At 44.3% G+C, this 18,701-nt stretch overlaps 1 protein-coding gene across 2 annotated transcripts in view; it reads right to left on the reverse strand.

Annotated features, from left to right (window-relative positions):
* The window catches only part of SLC18A2 (solute carrier family 18 member A2), a 379,609-nt gene that overhangs the window by 32,765 nt on the left and 328,143 nt on the right, over nt 1-18,701 (reverse strand). For both annotated transcript variants that reach the window (XM_085603098.1, XM_085603106.1), the window contains 2 exons: nt 10,462-10,513; nt 2,713-2,776 (listed from right to left, as the gene is read on the reverse strand). In XM_085603098.1, coding sequence (XP_085459224.1) covers nt 2,713-2,776; nt 10,462-10,513 — 116 coding nt within the window. The remainder of the gene's footprint in view (nt 1-2,712; nt 2,777-10,461; nt 10,514-18,701) is intronic.

The following is an 18,701-nucleotide window of genomic DNA, read 5'->3' on the forward strand; positions in this document are numbered from 1 at the left end:
CTGGGGTAGGGTGCGTACGAACACGGGCAGGGTGTTGGTCCGCACCGTCCATCGGTGGTGGTGTTTCGCACGGTACATACAAGGGGGGCTGGGTGTAGGGTCCGTACATACACGGGTGGGGGTACGGTCCGTACATACACTGGTGGGGTGGGGGTACGGTCCGTACATACACGGGTGGGGTGGGGGTACGCTCCATTCATACATGGGTGGGGGTACGGTCCGTACATACACGGGTGGGGTGTTGGTACGCTCCATTCATACACGGGTGGGGGTACGGTCCGTACATACACGGGTGGGGTGGGGGTACGCTCCATTCATACATGGGTGGGGGTACGGTCCATACATACACGGTGGGGGTACGGTCCGTACATACACGGGGGTGGGGGTACGGTCCGTACATACACGGGTGGGGTGGGGGTACGTGCCATTCATACACGGGTGGGGGTACGGTCCGTACATACACGGGTGGGGTGTTGGTACGCTCCATTCATACACGGGTGGGGGTATGGTCCGTACATACACGGGTGGGGGTACGCTCCGTTCATACACGGGTGGGGGTACGCTCCATTCATACACGGGTGGGGGTACGGTCCGTACATACACGGGTGGGGGTACGGTCCGTACATACACGGGTGGGGGTACGGTCCATACATACACAGGTGGGGTGGGGGTACGGCCCGTACATACACTGGTGGGGTGGGGGTACGCTCCATTCATACACGGGTGGGGGTACGGTCCGTACATACACGGGTGGGATGGGGGTACGGTCCGTACATACACGGGTGGGGTGGGGGTAAGGCCCGTACATACACTGGTGGGGTGGGGGTACGCTCCATTCATACACGGGTGGGGAGTTGGTACGCTCCATGCATACACGGGTGGGGGTACGGTCCGTACATACACGGGTGGGGGTATGGTCCGTACATACATGGGATGGGGTACGGTCCGTACATACACTGGTGGGGTGGGGTACGGTCCGTACATACACGGGTGGGGTGGGGGTACGGTCCATACATACACGGGTGGGTTGGGGGTACGGCCCGTACATACACTGGTGGGGTGGGGGTACGCTCCATTCATACACGGGTGGGGGTACGGTCCGTACATACACGGGTGGGGTGGGGGTACAGCCCGTACATACACTGGTGGGGTGGGGGTACGCTCCATTCATACACGGGTGGGGAGTTGGTACGCTCGATGCATACACGGGTGGGGGTACGGTCCGTACATACACGGGTGGGGTGTTGGTACGCTCCATTCATACACGGGTGGGGTGGGGGTACGGTCCGTACATACACGGGTGGGGTGGCGGTACGGTCCGTACATACACGGGAGGGGGTACGGTCTGTACATACACTGGTGGGGTGTTGGTACGCTCCATACATACATGGGTGGGGTGGGGGTACGGTCCGTACATACACGGGTGGGGGTACGGTCCGTACATACACTGGTGGGGGTACGGTCCGTACATACACTGGTGGGGTGGGGGTACGGTCCGTACATACACGGGTGGGGTGGGGGTACGGTCTGTACATACACGGGTGGGATGTTGGTACGCTCCATTCATACACGGGTGGGGGTACGGTCCGTACATACACGGGTGGGGTGGGGGTACGGTCCGTACATACACGGGTGGGGTGGGCGTACGGTCCGTACATACACGGGTGGGGGTACCGTCCGTACCTACAGGGGGGCTGTGGGTCCGCACCGTACCTACGGGGGTGGGGGTTCGGCGCGTACATACGGGGGCTGGGGGGGGTGTTCGGCGCGTATGCGAGCACATGTCTCCATGGTTGCTATGGGAGTTCGGTCCGTACGGTGTTTTTTCCATACGGTTGTAACTTCGGACGCACGGTACAAATCGTACTTGCGCGCTCGGACTTCGGTTTTCACATTTGTACGTAAAAACGTCCGGGGACGTGTCGGACACATTTTCCGACCCGAGTACGTGTGGGGGAATTTTCCCACTGCGATTCGTACGGACTTTTTCCCATACGGATCGTACTTGCCAGTTTGTACGGGACTTGTACGATTCGTACGGAAAAAAGTCCGGATGCGAGTCGTACGGGGAATTTTTTTAACGGATCGGAATCGGCACCTAAATTCCCACCAACAGTAGACAAATATTTTTTTATGCATTGATAAACATTAAAAGTGATGTATAGAATGTATTAATGGTAGTTTGATTCTATTTAATAAGTTATTGTTACATGAATTAAGTTCAAAAAAGGTTATTAAAATATTTTACAATGAAATAATAAATATGTAGTATTTAAATAGGTTTACAATTAAATTAAAATTAATTATACTTAATATGTTCAATACATTAATGTATTTTAACATTGTCTAATGGGGTTGAAATTTAAATCATTGCCTTGATTATTTTCTATGGGAAGGTGTTGTTTCATCAGTGTGTCTGAGCATACTACTGTCTTTTTTTCAGTAGTAACTTGCCCTCGTACGTTTGGCTCCACTTTCTTTTTCAAGCGATGGAGACAAGAAAGTCTACACTTTTGAGTAAATTTATACTTTGATTTTGTGAATAACCTGCAGTACTAAAGTTACTCAAAAGTGTAAGAGTAGGAAACACGTGTAAATTACTCACAATTGCAAGTTACCTTTCTGAATAGCCCCAAAATATCTGAAGATTCATAGGACAATAGTGTCAGTTTTAATTGGTAGAATATTGCTCCACTATTGTTTACTACTTACCAATTGCAAATCCAACGCCAAAATTTGGAAGTATCAGCCCATAGATGTTTTTGGCAAATGGTACCTGCATCATATCAAAACAAGAATACATAGATAAAATATCAGACAATACAGAGATGCGTTTGTGATCACAGATCTATACTTTAGCAGTAGGGTATCCCAGGGATATGGTTACTGTGCAGAAGTCCTGCAGTGAATTTTTATGGTGATCACCTCCCTCCAGTTCATTATGGACATTGTTTCCAGTCCTGGTCTTTATTGTGATATCCTAATGCATTCTGGGTCTTGTAGTCTTGTTTTGCTTCCACTGAAGTAATTAGACTAAAACATCTGAACTCAATGATTTGGAGGTTAAAATTTCAGCACTGACGACAGAGTCTGTACTGGTTTGGAGAGAGATGGCCACACTAGTCATTTGAAAATTGCCTGCCTCATCGGGCTGCCAAGGGTATGGGATACCTCAACTGCTTTCCCCTTGTACCAGCATGCTCAGAACTGTGCAAAACATAAGCTTTTCCTCAGTGGTTTAAACTGAGTTCAGGGTATTATTACTTAAACGTCTGTTTTTCCCTCACAAAATAATTATGCTTTGGAAATCGTGTATTTGAAAGCAAATCTTTTATTGCCAACTGGCCCTTAGTTCTCCCTGGAGAGTAATGTTTGTATTTCAAAGTTTGTATTTCAAATATATATGTTTATAGATGTAAGATAGCAAAGGGGAGACTGTTGTGCTCGTTGCATGTACTGTCTGTCCTCCAGCATCCTCTCTGGTCAGTGCACTTTTTCTCAAGCAATGAGACCTTAAAGCCTCAGAGCACAGCCTATGAAGATTTCCCTACTTAGAGGTGGGCGAACCACTGAAGGCTCAAATGAGTTTCAAGTCAGATGTCTGGCACAGGCTCAGCTTAAGGCCCTTTTTGACCTGCAAGCCAACAACAAGCCTCATTCATGTGGCTTCTGCTTGAAAACCCCACTCTAACTTAATGCACCAAGAATTAAAGAAAAAGCATTAACCTTTAATGTGAAACAGGAGAGGAAAAGAGATACCCATCTAGTGGCTGAATGGCACAACATGAAATCAGAAACCCCTGGATTTTTTCCACCTTTCCTGCTTGACCAAATTGTGTGATCCTAGGCAAATGTTTTATTTAGCTGTGTTTTCTTTTCCTTATTGCATTTTAGAGCACTTTAAAATATGTGAGTTCTGAGAGTTTCCTATAAAACCACCTCTCTTGAGTCTGATTTAAATATTCCAAAAATGCCCTCCATATAAGACTCTAGGCCACATATAGGGTGCATGTAATACCTGTCAGCCTTAGGCCTGTCTTCCCCTAAACCTTTTGCCTGCTTACCTTCATTTTAGTACTGACATTTATTTTTGTTGATCTTAGGACTCTGTGCACTTTACCACTGCTAATCAGTGCTAAAGAGTGTGTGCTCACTCCCCTAAACATCATTTGATTGCCATACACCTACTTGCCATATTTAATTTACTGATAAGTCCTTTATAGAGTAGTATATCATATACACAGGGGCTGTAAATCAAATGCTACCAGTGAGCTTGCAGCACTTACAGTGCCACCCACTTAATTAGCACCTTAAAACATATTCCAGGCCTGCCATTGCAGCCTGAATGCAGTTTTAAACTGCCATGTGGACTTGGGATTAAACACCCCTTGCCAAGTCTTAAGCATCCCTTTTATTACATATAGGTCACCCCTAAGGTAGGCCGTAGGTAGCCTATAAGGCAGGGTGTGTGTATTTGAAAGGTCGGACATGTACTCTTAGGTTTTACATGTGCTAGTAGTGAAAAACACCTACATTTGTTTTTCACTACCAGCCTACCCCTCCCAGAGCATGGCTTTGGAGATTCCTTATTACATCTAATAGGCTATCGTTTACAATTGGGAGCAGGTAGTCATGTCATGTTTAATATCTATGACATTGTAATGATAAACCTTCTTTAATGGCAACGTTGGGTTTTTCATGACAATTCTGAAAATGCCACTTTTATAAAGTTGTCGCATACACTCATGTTGTAATTACGAATGTATACATATCGTTGTTATTTGTTTTCTGCAGATTCCCCTGACGAAGGGCTTTTGTTTTATAGCCCGAAATGCATTGGGAGACTTGTACATTTGGACAATAATTTTGCCTTTGATTTTCACTTATAAAAAAGCCGATTTTGGCTACAGCCACCTTCAACATTGGTGCTCTTCAGTAATAAAGAAGAATTGTTTTCAAGCCACACACGACGTCTACTGGATTCCTTGTGATTCAGCTTACACTCGTTGGTCTTCTATTGTTTAATGTGTTTCACTTGAACTGTATGTTAACTCAATGTCAATTTACGTCACAAAGTCACACTGGATAGTGTTTTTTGTAGTGCATTGGGAATTCCCAGGTACATATCTGGGTACTACTTTTACTTTTATAAAGTTGCCATTTTGTTTACCTTAGCCCTTTGTGCCTGCAGCCTGTCTTCTGTCACATGACTGGGTGTAGCTGACAGTTAAACTTTATGAATTCTTCCAAGACAGTCACACAATAGAGGAACTAGGTCTGCCTCATTGGGCCATCTGCTGGTAGGAGGAGGGGGCGGAGCTAAGCACAGCCAGACTTGCAACTGAATTGCTTGTGCACTTCACATAAAGGGCCTAACAACATCATATTGTCACTTCTGCCAGGCTGGAGCCAGGGCAGGAGAGTCAGGAAATTCAATGCACTTTAAAGAACCTTTCTAGAAGCTTCTCCCACCTTCCAGAGGTTATAAAAATAAGACCTTCAGACTCACTGTTCAGTACACTTCTGGACCTGTGGATACTCTGTCAGGAAGGAGGACTGGTGTGCTGCTAGGAGGACTGCCACTTTGCTGGATTGCTGCTCTGATGTACTGCTGCCCTGCTGATTTGCTGTCCTATTGCCCTGCTCCCTTCTGCCTGGGTACAAGGACTGGATCTTCATCTGTTCTAGGACCTCCAGAGTGGCACACACTGCTACTTAGTTGGCCTCTTGTTCAGAGCAACCGGGACATAAAAGGCTTCCTCTATCTTGAACTGACACCTGGACCCAGCTTGAGTAAGTCCTGGCCCTCTAGGTGGTGCCACACTAGTCCTCGGCCCTTGGAAGGGGTGCCGAAGGTGACCAAAGAGCCTAAATATGAACATAGGGACTTAGAAACTTTTTGGCTAAAAACTGTTTTGAGAACCAGGAGGATACCGGGTCCAACCTGCTCTCCCCTCTGCCTGGGGTGCATCGCCAGTCAGATTGACTTTGCAACTTCTCCTGCTACATTCACCTCCTCAACAGCAAATCCTTTTCAGCTTTCCTCCTCCAAAGGGGCATCGTGAAACTGTCCTTGGGTACAACCCTCTGCCTCATCCCGCTGGAGAGTAAAAAATCTTCACTGCAGCTTCGACCCAAGGCTGTCTGATGACCACGATCCCTTTTCAGACACCACCTGCAGCCTTGCCCACTGAGCTTTACCTTATCAGAACATTTTTCTCTGAAATATTTTTAAGTCACAAGGTAAGTGCTGACCAGGCCCAATCCACTTCTTGTATCCAAACCACGCTGCACGTGGTCAGCCATATTTTTCGACATTGACCCGGTCTTACTTGACAAGATGTCCACGGTTGGCACACTGATCTCATAAACACTAGTTTTTACTAAATACTTTAAAGATTCATAACTCACTTTCTACTGATTGAATTTTAGTGCCATTTTGGTGTCCAGTAAATTATTAAAGTTTTCTAAGTCCGTGTGGGTTGCTGATGTTGTATTTTCACTTTATTACTGTTTGTGTACTGCATAAATGCTTTACACATTGCCTCTAAGTTAAGCCTGACTGCTTTTAGTGCCAAGCTATCCAGGGTTAAGCACAGGTTAATTTAGTGACTTTTTGTGGTTCACCCTACAAGGGACTATGGCTGTTGATTGACCGGGGCTCACACCCCTGTCAACCAACAACCCAATTTCTCACAGTGCACATGACAATTGATTTTCGGTTAAATTCATTAATGTCATTGTTGTCATGGCGGAGGGAGGGAACATGAATATTTTTAAGTTCAAGTTTAAAAATTGTCACTTTTAATAAATGTCTCAATGCAGTGATATATTCTGATGTATTAAGTTAAATTGATTTCATGTTGAAAAATACACTTTTTAGAATGTTGAAGAGCCTTCATCATATTTTTAGATGGAATTGTTTGCACAGTTAACTTGCCAAACATTTTCAATGCTTGGTTTGTGCATGTACACTTAGAGCCTACTCAGCCCAGCCAAGCAAGACCCTCGGCTTGGCTGTAGCAGGTTCTCCCTGTTATTTTGTTGACTCTCCCCCCCCCCCCAACCTTAGATAGGAACAGATCACAGATTTCATCTCGCCCTACAGCTCACAATTTAAGCTCTCAGAACAGGACACTTCCTCTGTAAAGAATCATCTTAACCCTGTCAAAAATATATATAGGCAGTGGTTGCACAAAAAGACTGGATTCAGGTCTTCGTAATCCCTCGACCTTCACGCCTACCGTTGACATGGTACCTGTGGAGGTAATGACCTTTGAGAAGGCTGTCTTAAAAGAACTGAAGAACCAGGATACCAGAGTTCCTTTCCATAATCTCTCTAATCAAGACCATGCAGCGATTTGATCATTGACTGAGGACAATGGAAATTACAATAAAGCAAGCTGACAAAGGGGGCGCCACGGTCATACAATCCACTTCGGATTACAACACCGAGTGCCAACGCCAACTACGGAATAGTAAATTCTATACTCCGATAACAACAAACCCCACGACTCGATTAACGACTGAGATAACCACCATGGTCTATGAGGCAGAGAGTAATGGGTGGATCAGTGGTAAAGAAGCTGATTTCTTGATTACCCAACATCCCAAAACACCCTATTTTTACACTCTGCCAAAAATACATAAGGAGACCACCCCTGTCCCGGGCAGACCTATAGTTTCAGGAGTCGGCTCACTCTTAGAGCCGCTCTCAAAATTCTGCGACCATTACCTACAACCTTTGGTCAAACAGACACCATCATACATCAGGGACACAACAGATATCCTCTGTGTTATAGATTAAATAGAAAACACAGGCGAGATTGACCTCCTGGTCACCCTGGATGTGGAACAACTGTATACCAATATCCCACAGAGAGAGACATTGGCCGTAATAGAATCTGCACTAAGTGGGAGTGAATGGACAGCAGCAACACCCATTTCGTTCATCATGCAATGTGCCACCCTGGCCTTAACAGAAAACTTTTTTGAGTTTGACAGCCAACTCTTTTACCAGTCTCAGGGTACTTCGATGGGAAGTACCTTTGCCCCCAGTGTGGCATGTTTGTATATGGCGGCATTTGAACAAGAGACCTTTCAACATACGAGTAACCCCTTCGGAGCTAACCTGAGACTGTGGAAGAGGTACATAGATGACATCCTCATCTTTTGGCAGGGGGACATACGGAGATGCGCTGAATTTTGCGAGTGGATTAACACAAAAAAACAGCACTTGAAATTCACCCACACTATATCTGCCACGAATATTGTCTTCCTAGATCTCACCATCAGATTACAAGAGGGTAGAATAACGACATCCCTATACAAAAAGCCTACCGACAGAAACAGCTTGCTACCGTACAGCAGCTATCATCCTGCTACACTGAGAAATAACCTTCCCTTCAGCCAATTTCTAAGAATTAGAAGAAATTGTAGTTCCACAGAGGACTACAAAATTGAAGCAGAGATACTGGCTGACAATCTGCTGAAGAGACAATACCCTAAGAAACAGGTTCACTCTTGCATGAAACGAGCAAGAAACAATAATCGTGAAAGCTTCCTAGAGGTACATGAGAAAGAACCCACTGACATTTTGACCTGTGTGACCACGTACACACCTAGGCTTGACGACAGTGGGTTGCTGAAGAGTGGGATCGCGGTGCAGTCATCGATAGAAGCAAGAAAGCTCTGAGTTAACAAAGTAAGTTCATATGAAGGCTTTGATGTCGATTAGAGGCTGCTTGGTGTTAGTCCCGGAGAAGTCTTCTACATTTGAGAAATGTTTCTGGAAGTCAGAGCTCCTTCAGCAGGGTAAAGAAGCAAGTTGAGGCAAACATGCAATTCGACGTTGATGGGTGCAGCTTTTACGGTGACCCCGGTCCTCTTTGGTTCTTCAGGCAGAAAGTTGGCAAAAAGATTCCAAATCCTACTAATTGCAGTTTGAGGACAGAGGTGTGTTTTCTAACACCAGCCAAATATCCAAGACCTGATGGCACCACTTGAGGGTTAGGACACACACCAACAGAGGCCAGCAGCTTGGTCCATGGCAGGTCCAGTTATACCTGGTTAGTCGGGCAGTTGTAGGGAAAGAGGCCTATTTAACACTGGAAGCTTGCTGTATCCCTATAGCTTAAACAGTTGGTCAGTCAACTGACCCCTGAAGTCACCTCTATGGTCCTGGGTTCAAGGTAAGCAGGTCTGTTCTTCCTTCAGGTTTTAGACAATAGGGCAGTTCTTCTTTTGATCTTCACAGGTCCAGGAGTGTTCTTAGGAGAAGTCTGTGGGGTCAACTTTTATGCCCGGTGTCAGCCTGTTGGTGTAGTACAAGCCTTTGTCCACCCCCTACACCAGTTCTGGTCAGATCCTCTACCCCCACTGGGTTTGGTGCCAGTCTGACTAGAGAGACAAAGGGGAGACAGGCTTAGTTTTGAGCTTCATTCATCAGTTACAAGGTAGGCATCCTATGAAGGTCAAGAAGGGGCTCAAACAGCAATTCCTTTGGCCAGCCTATCAAGGGAAGAGTCCCACTCCCATGGCCCTTCATCCACTGTCTGGTAGCAATACACATCTCGCCCCAGAGGACCCATCTGTGGTCAGATAGCAGATGGACACTGGTAGAAAGGCCTTTTGGTTTTAGTCAGGAAAATGAAACATGTCCTAAAAGTAATTTCCAAAATTGTAATATGAAATCTGACTTGACCATTAAGTTCGATTTGAAATTTCTATTAAAATGAGTCCTTAAATTGTTCTAGCCACTCCCAAACTGAATTTAGCACTTATTTAAGGTAATAGGGTAAGCCAGTATTAACCAATGGGCGTGCAAGCTGTACCACAGCGAAAAACGACTTTGGAGTTTATCACTGCCAGGTCATGTAAACCATTACATATACATGTCCTACTTTTAAAATTCGATGCACTCTGCTCCATAGGCATTTAGGGCCTACCTTCGGGATGTTTATAATTTTATAAATGTTTATTTTGCCAGGTCGAAATGGAACTTAATAAATGCACACTCAGGCTGCAATGGTAGCCCTGGAGACATGTTTTATAGTGCCACTTCAGAGAGTGGCACAATAAGTGCTGCAGCCCACTAGTAGCATTTCATTTACCATCCCTTGGTACGGCTATTACCATATACTAGGGACTTATAAATAAACTAAATGTGCCAATTAGGTGTATACCAATTGCAGTTTGAAAGGGAAAGCACAGGCACTGTATTAGTGTTAGCAAGGGTAAAATGCACAAAGTCCAAATTTCCAACACATGGGATACTCCTTTGAATTATTTGAAGAATGCTAAAAGTTCTGCGAAACTTCTTTCTCAAAACCCTACACACAAATTGTTGGGTCATCTTGGGACAAGGCTGTTCTGGTCTGGTACACATCGGACAAATTATTCAAGTAGGTAGCAGTTAATTCTAATGTCATTTCTTCTGTTAAAATGCGAAATAGTACTCACACATAAAATGCTTATTCCAACGATTATCATTCCGAGCAGAGCACAGAGCCACCTGGAAAGACAAGAAAATGTTCTTTAAATGTGGGAGACGTATAAGAGCATGTCTTGATAATCAGCTCACCACTGCCAGTGACTGTTGACAAGTCCTCTTGGAGGCATAATGGAAAAAGAGAAAACAAAACTCACTTCAAACCTAAGCTAAATTCAATCGGCCACTTTACACTCAAGTGGAAAGCAGGAAACCTCGTTGGCTGTCTTACTAGGTATACATTAATGCGTATACCACAAAGGGAAGCTGCATTATGAAGGCTTCCAGAATGAAAACTACACCCGAGCTCTAGTAAGTTTCAGTTTATCTACCCCCGGGGCTCCTGGCCGCAAGTGTAAATCCTGCTGCTTAGGGGTAACCTACCCAACTCTGAGCATATGTTTGACTTGTACCTCGTCTATGGAAGTTCTACTGTGATCAGGTACATCCCTTGAATGTGAGTAAATGTAACATGAATGTAATCATTGTATTGCATGTTCGTTTGGCTCATGGATGCCAGTGAGGGCTAGCAGCTACTACCCCTTGGTTCCTATTTTGCTGCTGTTGCCACTTTGCATGCTACCCCTGGAGATCAAGACTTTTGCTACGATTTCGGCAGGCCATATGGTGTGTCATGTCATTTTTACAAACCTTTGGCCCTGATTCACTAAGGTAAACTTAAATTGTTGTGTAAGTTTACGATTATTTGCAATTCCAAAGGGTTTAACGAGATACAGCTTTATGAGTGCAGAAACTCCTCGGCAAATAAAAAGATAGGTCACAAACGTAAACTTACACTTTTGTGTAAGTTAATGATTGTTTTACTATTAACAAAGGCATTTATGAGTAGTATTTTTACGAGCACAGTGTCTTGGCACATAAAAAGACCTTTGTTTATGTGAAGAGACTCCGCACTACGCACTCGTAGAGATACTACTCTTAAATCGGAAACTTACACAAAAGTGTAAATTTATCTTTGTGAACCAGGCCCAAAGAGTTTTGGTGAATTGGTGTCCGTGGCATGGCCAGTTGCATTCATGAAGATAAAATATTATCTCAATCTAAGAACGATGTCCTGCTGCATGAACAATATATTATAATAATATATATATTATGTCCTGAGTCCTGAACAATCTGAATGAACGTGGGCAGAAGCGGATGAGCGGCTGGCACAACACCACTCGCTGCCTTGGTATCTATATTCGTATTAGGTTATTTACTGAGTAAGTGTTGATTTACTCAGAGGGAAGCATGGCAGAGGTCTGTAGGGAAGGCATATACACAAGAGTGGCCCGTGCAGGTAAGAGCGGTGAGGTGGGGTGGGAGGGGAACTCGGCAGACGACGAGGGAAAATGTATTATTTATTTAATTTTCCCTCGTCTTCATCTGTCCAGTCACTCCTCCGCCCCCCTACCACGCCCACCACTCTTACTTGCATGGGCCGCTCCTGCATATACACTTCCCACGGGGGGTGGAGATGAGGTAATAGAGCGGCATGGTGAAGATCAATTAAGGAACGGCAACACAGGTGATCAACAGACTGATAAACACAACAATAGGTATAAGTGTTGCAACAGAAAATAATTAACCTCTTATAGTTCTTCATTATTCTCATAACTAATAGTTCTGAGAGAATGTGGAGGGGAAGCTCGGAAGGGGAGAGGTTTCGAAATGGGGAATGAAGTGGGGATAAGAATTCTGGGATAAAAGGGTCAGTCATGTTAGGTTATTAGATGGTCCTCCGGTGAGCGTTTGAAAAGAATGTAGTCTTTTAAATCTTACTTATTTAACATGTTCTGAATCAAAATGCACATACATACTTATTTTTCTTTGTAGGACTGTTTTTCTCCCATCCTTCTTTTTTCCGAATGGGGAGTGAGGGGACATTAACCGGGACTTCTCCCCACCCTCTATCTTTCCCCCAATTTTTCCTTTAGTATCTTTTTTCCCTTTTTGAAAGAAGTTTTAACTCATTACTTGTTTTACAGCTGTGATTATGACTAGGGTTGTGACTGAGTATTTTATGCTCTTCCTAATATGTGTCCCTTTTTCTCTCATGCCTCTGAACTTGACTTTCAGGCACAGCATCTGTTAAAGCTGCCTCCCACCATGCTTAATTCTAGCATGAAGCTTACTTTTATGCATGACACTACTAGTAGAGTGCTCTTATACAAGTGGACCTTTCGCTAGTTTGACACCTTCAGCCACTTCTTACATAATGGGATTCGTATAATGTCTTGCAGTTACATGTTCCTATTATATATGTACACATGGATTTAGATTCTGCTACTTGCATGGACATGTGGCCAGTGACATTTTTATTACTCTGTTAGACCTGGCATTTTTTGGCGTGGTTTTCTCAGTCTTGTCGCTGCAGCCATCCTGTTTTTGTCTGTGTGCTTAGCTTCGTTTTTGCTGGCTTTATGTCTCTCGGAACTTTATCACTGTTGACCAGTGCTAAAGTGCATGTGCTCTGTGTCTAAAATGTATTGGCATTTGGTTTCTCCATGATTGCCATATTTAATTTACTGGTGTTAGAAATGGGTGTCTGTAGTTGGCAGTGGCTTGCACCCTTTTCAAGTAGGGACCCTTCCTTCTAGTCAGGGTAAGGGAGTTACACACCTAACATAACTGCTGCTCACCCCCTTCATAGCCTGGCACAAGCATTCAGGCTTATCTCAGAGGCAATGTGTAAAGTATTTGTACATAAACACACAGTAAAACACTGCAAATGGCCCCTACACCAGTTTAGAAAAATAACCAATCTTTATGTAAGTAAAACAAGACCAAAACAAAATAATTCCAACATACACAAGCAAAGATATCACTTTTAAAAGGTTCAAAATAGTTCAGTCTAAATTAAACTATGGATGTGTCACTTTCATCACAAAGTATCTGGGATGTGTCAAAATCAAAGAGGAAAACAGGCGCAGGGAAGGTGAGGTACCGGAAAAACAAAGCAATGCGTCGGTTCCTTACTCCCAAGGGAAGTGATTCCTTGGTTCCTTACTGCCAGGGGAGATAATGCATTGGTTCCTTGTGGTGTGATATAGACGCAGTGAAGTCGATTCCTTGAGGCTTGACTCTTGACGAGTCATTGACACTGCACCGCCTCCAGGAACTAAAGCCTCACTTGCTTCAGTGAAACATCACCGCTGTTGTGCAAGCCACTGTCCCCGAGTGCCAACACACCAATGACCTGCATAGAAGTAAGGTATCAGCATTGCAACTGCGTCAGTGATGCCTCACCGCCCGGCGCCTTGCATCATCTTTGATTCTCACCGTCTCCAAGGTACTGTACTGGCGTCTGCGTGACTCCGTAGCCGGCCTGTGCTCCATCGTGGTCAGCCTGAATTTGTGGATTCATATCCGTCAAGCACATCGAGATATCCCCAACCGGATCTATTGTGTTTCTAAGCACTATAGCTGCATTTCATCTTGAAAAATTCATATCTTGACTTGTATATTTTGGATGTTTGTCATTTTGGCCTTGTTATACTCAGATACATATTGGCTATTTTTCTAAACCAGTGTGGGGTATTTTTGTGGTGTTTTCACTGTTACTGTATGTGTGTACAAATACTTCATTGCGTCAGGGGATAAGCCTAACTGCTCTGTGCCAAGCTACCAAGGGGTTGAGCACAGCTTATCTTTGGTGTGTAATTCACTTACACTGACTAGAGGGTCGGGATCCCTACTTGGACAGGGTGCATACCTCTACCAACTAGAGACCCCATTTCTAATATTTACCTACACCCTTATTTACTGCTTACAATTAAAGGATTCTGCAGCTAATGTTCTTTCAGATGTGGCTATGGAATTAACAGTTCCCATTACAAAATGATTTGTGTGTGCCCCTTGCCTGCCTTTCGCAGCCTTCAACATTGTCTCCAACCCCATTCTTATCCATTGACTGCAAAAAGCCATCCACCGACCTGCACTTTTCTGACTTGCTCTTTCCTGACAGGCCACGCCCAATCAGTCAGCCCAGCCCTCTTCACTTCAGATGCCGTCAACCTCAGGGCTCAGAGTTCCACAAGGATTCTCACACAGCTCCACCTTGTTTATCACCAGCATCATCCACGCCCTCGTAATCATCATCATATCTTAAGCTGATCACACCCAGCTCATACTCTCGTGCTCCAACAAGACACCAAACACCAGACCAATTTCTACACCTTCAGGACCGAAGTCACCAGATGGATGAAAACCAACTGCTTCAAGCTCAACACAGACAAGATGGAAGTAGTAATGTTTTTGAAAAAGATGCACATGGTGGTCTGCTGAGCTCAGTAACTCACCCCTTTTGATAGCCTGCACAAAGTACATCGGAACAGTAATCAACAACCAACACATCAGCTAAGTGAATGAAGTATCTCTGTCCTGCTTTCTTACACCCAAGATGCTCAATAAGACCTTCAAATGGCTCCCAACCAACACTTGCAAAACTGTCACCCAACCCCTCATCACCAGCAAGCTGTACTACTGTAATGGACTTTAAGCTGGAATCAATGATTAACTGACCAGAAGACTCCAGACTCCCACCCTGCACTCACATCACCGTGCACCACAAAGAACTCCACAGGCTCTCAGTCCACAAACGAGCACTCTTCAAACTCCTCACGCACACATACAATGCCTCACACAACATTGCTCCAATGTACCTCAACAGCTGCATAATCTTCCACAAACCTACCAGACGCCTCTGCTCAGCTAAACTCCTACTCGCACACCCCTCTCCCACTTACACAGAGTCAGACTCGGCGGTGGTGCCTTCTACATTGCTCTTATAGTCTGGAACAACTTGCCTCTGCACATCAGAGCCACCTTCCCGGTCCTTGAATTCTGCAAGAAACTGAAGACCTGACTCTTCACCAAGCCCCGGCCCTGGCGCGACCCATACAGCTTCAAGATACCCTCCCCAACTACGTGTGTGCTATACAAATACACATAACATTACATCTTCTAATCTCTTTTAAGAGGTGCTCTTTGTCTTTACCTTGGCTGCCATTTCAAGTATCTTGCATGTACCTTGTCTGAGACTTTATTGCTACTGATCGTAGTCCAGGATATTACATTTATATTTAAAATAAATTATTCCTTTGTAGAGTTTTGCTGTCTCCCATATACAAAGGTGTGTGTGGCTACAGCTTTAAGAAACAAACCTCCAGAATACTTTTCCACGCTGGCTAAATAGACAAGACCACCTGTCTTACCAAAGTTTCTTAATTACTCAAGCTCTTGTACAACTTCCCCTACCCTGACATCAAACCGTACTTAAAGTAAGTATTGTCTCATGACACTTTACACCTTCTCAACTGCTATCTTTCATTGCACTTACAGCACTGAAGTACTGTGGCACTATTACTGGTATTCAGGATGGCAATGTGATACTTGTCCACAAGGTTTCCTTGTTGAATGTGACCCGAGTGTGGGACGTTCCATTTAGTAGGAAATGAAGAGGGCCTAGAGTAAAATCTAGTAGCACACTGACTGGCGCAGTAAGAGGCCATGAAAGAGATGAACACCCTGAGACAGTAAAGGATTGGTAGGAGAGATGGTAGAAAGTCTATGTAGTGACGAAGCTGGTAGCAACTGCCCCACATAAAACACATTCTATGTTCCTTCATTCTACATTACAAAATCCAAGGTTACAGAACTTGGAATATGGAATACATCGAAAAGATAACATCACATCACCACAGTCTAGTACTTTTTAATTATACCGAATGGGGTAGTGAAGTAAGGAGACCAGCATGGTTGATGGTGTCAAAAGAGGCTGAAAGGCCTAGGTGTTTTAGTATGGATTATGAATGATTATGGCACATAGATGTGATGAAGGTGAATAAATGGTAAAGGGCGGTTTCAATGGGGAATAAAGTTCAGAAGCCATGAAAAAAATATAGAGGTGGTTAAAGATGAGCTGTTCCAGATATTTGAGAAGGGAGTAGTAATACTGAGCGACAGTCGCAGGATTATTTGGGATCAGCTGTAAGTGTCTTGAGTGGTGGCGGGACAGAAGCTGATTTGATTCCTGAGAAAAAGTACCTCAACTGAAAGAATGGTAAAAGAAGGAAGTCAGGCAGGACAAAGTACAAGATAAAAAGGCAGATGGTTTGCCAATATGAGGGATGAAAGACTCAGATGATGTACAAGAGAGGTTGGTTTTCTTCATTCTAGGAATGAGTTCGCTGGTAATATCGGGAGGAGGGAAGCATTGATGGGAATGTGAGGTAGGCAGAATGACTGTGTGGCAGAGCCTGATAACAATGAGTTGTAGTGGGTCTGATATTTGTGATTTTAGGGGAGGAATAACCTGTAAAGACTAAGGCAGGCTGAGGGGGCTGAATGAGCAAGAGATGAGTGGAGAGAGAAGGATGTTAATGGAGTGAGCAAGTTGTCTATGGAAGAGTGTGGAGAATATTAAATCTTAAAAGTATGTAGATTTTGCGTTTTTTAGTTCAGACGCATGCTGGCTTATGGGAGTTTTTTTTATAATATTCAAGATGTACAGTGGTTTTTGATTTGCTCCATTTTCGAAAGAGTGGCCTCATTTTTGTCATTAAAGAGCAAATGAACGGAACCATTCAAGGTTGAGGAGATGGGCTGGTGGTTATGAAGGTCTGTAGAGGAAGATGGTAGCTATAGCCTGTGCTGAAGGTTTCATTTGAGTTGTACAGTGGTGTAAAAAATGTTCACGTTTATTGTGCTGCTGGCCAATGTATGAGGGTGGAATTATGGGAGGGTAGTTCCATTTGTGTATTAGGTGTGATGTAATAGGTTTTGGAGGAGTGGGATATGTAACTGTCATTTGTCAGGAACTGCATGGAGAAATACCAAACAGTATGTCCCACAAATTTATTATCTCAGGTGGATCCAGCAGCCTTCAAAGTTGTTGGAAAATGGCCCTCTCTGAAGGGTCACCCCAATCATTTTGCCTTCCTCCTCCTCTTTTTGCTGAACTCTTTTAGTTGGCCTTAGGACTCTGAGCACTTTACCACTGCTAACCAGTGCTAAAGTGCATGGGCTTCTCCTCTGAACATGATGACATGGTGAATACCTGATTGGCATATTTGTTGTACTGATAAGTCCCTTGTAACGTGGTACGTCATATACCTAGGGCCTGTATTTCAAACACTACTAGTGGACTGCAGCACTGATTGTTCTACCCACAGAAGTAGCCTTTCAAACCCATCTCATGCCTGCCACTGTAGTGCCTGAGTGTGCAGTTTACTGCCATTTTGACTTGGCATCTAAAACTACTTGCCAAACCTTAAACTCCCCTTTTATTGCATATAAGTCACCACTAAGGTAGGCCCTAAATAACCATAGGGTGCTATGTACGTAAAAGGTAGGACATGTACTTTTATGTTTTGCATGTCCTAGTTGTGACAAACAGCCTATTTCATTTTTCACTACTGTGAGGCAAACCCCTCTCATAGGACAGCATTGGGGATTCTTTAATAAACTTTTAAGCTGTAACTGCTGATCAGAGAGAAGTCGTTTTTACATGTTTGATATGTTTGGAATTGTAACGATAAATCCTCCTTACTGGTGTAGTTCGATTTAACATTGCTGTTTTAGAAATGCAACTTTTAGAAAGTGGACATTTCACTGTACTTACTGCTCTTTGTACCTGACTGTCTGTCTCCAATACACTTTGGGTAACAGCTACACTTTGGCATTCCCCCTAGACACCCACATACACAGGAAGGTGAGGCTCATCTGCATTCTGAGCACTCATCTGCATTCATATACATTCTGATGGGTCTTTCTGAGCAGAACGTGGGAGTGGTGGCTCACACTTGCATCTGAATAGGCTGTGTCCTGTTGTCACACAAAGGACTGATTTACACCCCAGGGTTAGACTAGCAGACAGGACTGGGCTGAAAGGGATCCTTGTGAACTTCAGAGAGTTCTTTTGAAGTCACCCCCTAAATCAAAGGCACTTTTGGGTATAGGTACAGGGTCTCTAACCCCCACAAATGAGACACTTCTGGATCTTGAAATGAACCTCTGTCAGAAGGACTGCTGAGTTGCTTAAAGGACTCAACTGGATTGCTTTTCTGGAAGGACTGCTCTTCTGCTTGTTGCCCTGCTGCTCCCTGACTCTGCTGAAAGGAGAGCTGGAAGCTGCCTTCACTCCAAGTAATCTTCAGGGGCTTGCCTCCTGTTCTTCTGAAGTCTCAGTGATACAAAAGACTTCATGCAA

Source organism: Triturus cristatus, chromosome 1_2 (assembly GCF_964204655.1).
Source record: "Triturus cristatus chromosome 1_2, aTriCri1.1, whole genome shotgun sequence".
NCBI classification, from domain to species: domain Eukaryota; kingdom Metazoa; phylum Chordata; class Amphibia; order Caudata; family Salamandridae; genus Triturus; species Triturus cristatus.